The sequence below is a fragment of the Temnothorax americanus genome, unplaced genomic scaffold (genome assembly GCF_048541705.1).
Source record: "Temnothorax americanus isolate GAGA-0224 unplaced genomic scaffold, ASM4854170v1 Scaffold21, whole genome shotgun sequence".
Lineage (NCBI taxonomy): Eukaryota > Metazoa > Arthropoda > Insecta > Hymenoptera > Formicidae > Temnothorax > Temnothorax americanus.
Window position 1 is genome coordinate 2,806,915 of NW_027509349.1, and position 2,108 is coordinate 2,809,022.

Genomic DNA, 2,108 nt, shown 5'->3' on the forward strand with positions numbered 1-2,108 from the left:
GATTGCTTATGATGCTGGCAACTTGCCGTATATTTACTTCAATTGGTTTCGAGTAATTTAATATTTAAAGCAACACGCAGGCAACAATATATGTATTGCCAGAAATTTATCGGCAAGAGAGCAGCATCCCATGTAGCAGAATAACGTCTAAAGACGTCTTAAGGGGTTAGTCTACTCGAGAGAACCAAAAACAGGCGAATTTTTAAGAATTAATTTCAGACGAAGTATCGGTGATAAATGAATGTTCTTTTTTTATTTTCTTTGTTAAAGTTTCGAGAACATGTCCAAATTTTTATGCGTTGAAAAATTTTAAGATGGCGATGAGGCACTCCTTCGCGCGCAACCATGTTTTTTAGAGGTGGTCAAACGGTGTACATGGTTTCTGGAATGTGGATGGTCTGAAACAAAAAAAAAATATAGTCATAAATTATATTGTATTGTCTACGGAATGACGAAGCGTTTTTTCTCTCCTTGTTTTTGGCGTCAAGAAAAAAATTCCTGAATTTTTTGCTGCATTTTTGGACTCAAATTACGTGTTATTATTATTAATAATTATTAAAAAAAATATTATAATGATAAAATTGTTCGTCATTCCGTAACTACTATTCCATAGAATATGTGTACCAAATTTGAAGTCGATTCATCGATTAGAACTCGAGATATCGTGTACACCGTTTTGAAAAACATAGTTTTGAAAAATTGCATTTTAAGCGTCTTACCGTTAATCAGCCATTCCTGCGTCATACAGTAAACCTTCCACCTCGTAAAAATTCTCTTCAAAAGCCGATTGTACTATTTTTCTATTAATTCTTTCTTGTTTGGAGGTCTCAAACGACCGCTTGTCAGCAATCGCAATTCGCAGCTCATCCGCTTTATCGCACATTTCGACGGCATTTGGCCCAATTTGTAAGTTCAGGACGTCCATCATTTGTAGAATACTCTCGTACCCGTGATTAAAAATGCTTGCTGCAAAATACGATGCCACTTCCACGGTTTTCGCGCCACTAAACACTCGTTTCGGAGCAAACGACCATATCATAGCGTTGATACTCTCGTTGGCGTTTTGGGTGAATCCGCCGACACATCGCAATAATAAATTGTCGTTGCTAAGCTCCTCGTATATGGGAGTGAGGGCCTTTATAACATCATCGGTGAGAGCCGGTTTATGTTTGTAATCAGCAAGTTTATCCTCCGCTTTTGCTTGCTGCCAGGTGCACCAGCTGTCTTTCGCAGGCGGACAGTTATCATGCTGTTGTTTTTCATCGGTCGATGATTTATGTTTTAATGTTGCCCAGATTTCCTTCTTCATGTCCTCCGCGGAATTTGCGTGTCTTCGTATTGCCAATCCGTAATAAACGCTCAGCTCGTCAATAAGTTTCGCTGTCAGTTTGCCTTTTCCGCCGAGTCTTTTATCTTTTCTCAATTTTCGAAGCCTCGCCCCCATTCGTTTTTGTACATGGCCAACACATTCCTTTTTTATTATAATAAAATCGTCGCCATACGGATGAGATTCGCAAATTCCTTTAAATGTTTTGCAGTCTCCATCACCGACATACGCAGAATATTTCACGTTGTACAATTCCTCCGATCTTTTGAATACTTCTATGGCAACGTCCACCTCCATTTTTCCGGCACTTCCCTTGTGATTGACACTGCACTCCTCTGCATGAGTTTCCGACCATTCCTCGAAATCCGATGTGTCTAGTTTTGATTTCCAATACTCGCACTGTTTACAATACGAGCATTTCACCACGAGGTCAAGCACTTTTCCACTGTAAGAGCCGATCACAGTTGTCACGCCTTGCAGCGACAAAAAGCCGCGTTTCCTCCATGTTCCGTTGCCGGAAACTGTTAACCCTCTCAATTCGGCTCAATTTTCGGCATTTTCCGTCAACTTTTTTTCTTCAGCAGCGGCTAAAGAAAACAGTTTAGTGGCAACGGCTTTCGACGCACAATGAATATTACTCATCACCTCATAATAAATGTTTTTGTGGAATATTTTCGGGAAGTCCATTATACCACAGAACTTTTTAATCCCATCGTAACCGATTTCAAAGAGTCTCATAGAGAAAATGATGCGCCTGTTGACTTCGTACGCGGTATTTATG

General features: G+C 39.8%; 1 protein-coding gene across 1 annotated transcript; it reads right to left on the reverse strand.

The window, feature by feature from the left end:
• Window positions 1-234: 234 nt before the first annotated feature.
• Window positions 235-1,854, reverse strand: LOC143897787 (uncharacterized). The gene is made up of 2 exons (XM_077406697.1): window positions 720-1,854; window positions 235-398 (listed from the first exon to the last, which is right to left on the reverse strand). The coding sequence occupies exon 1, from the start codon at window positions 1,622-1,624 to the stop codon at window positions 722-724; it is 903 nt and encodes a 300-aa protein (XP_077262823.1). The 5' UTR covers window positions 1,625-1,854; the 3' UTR covers window positions 235-398; window positions 720-721.
• Between the last annotated feature and the right edge of the window lie 254 nt (window positions 1,855-2,108).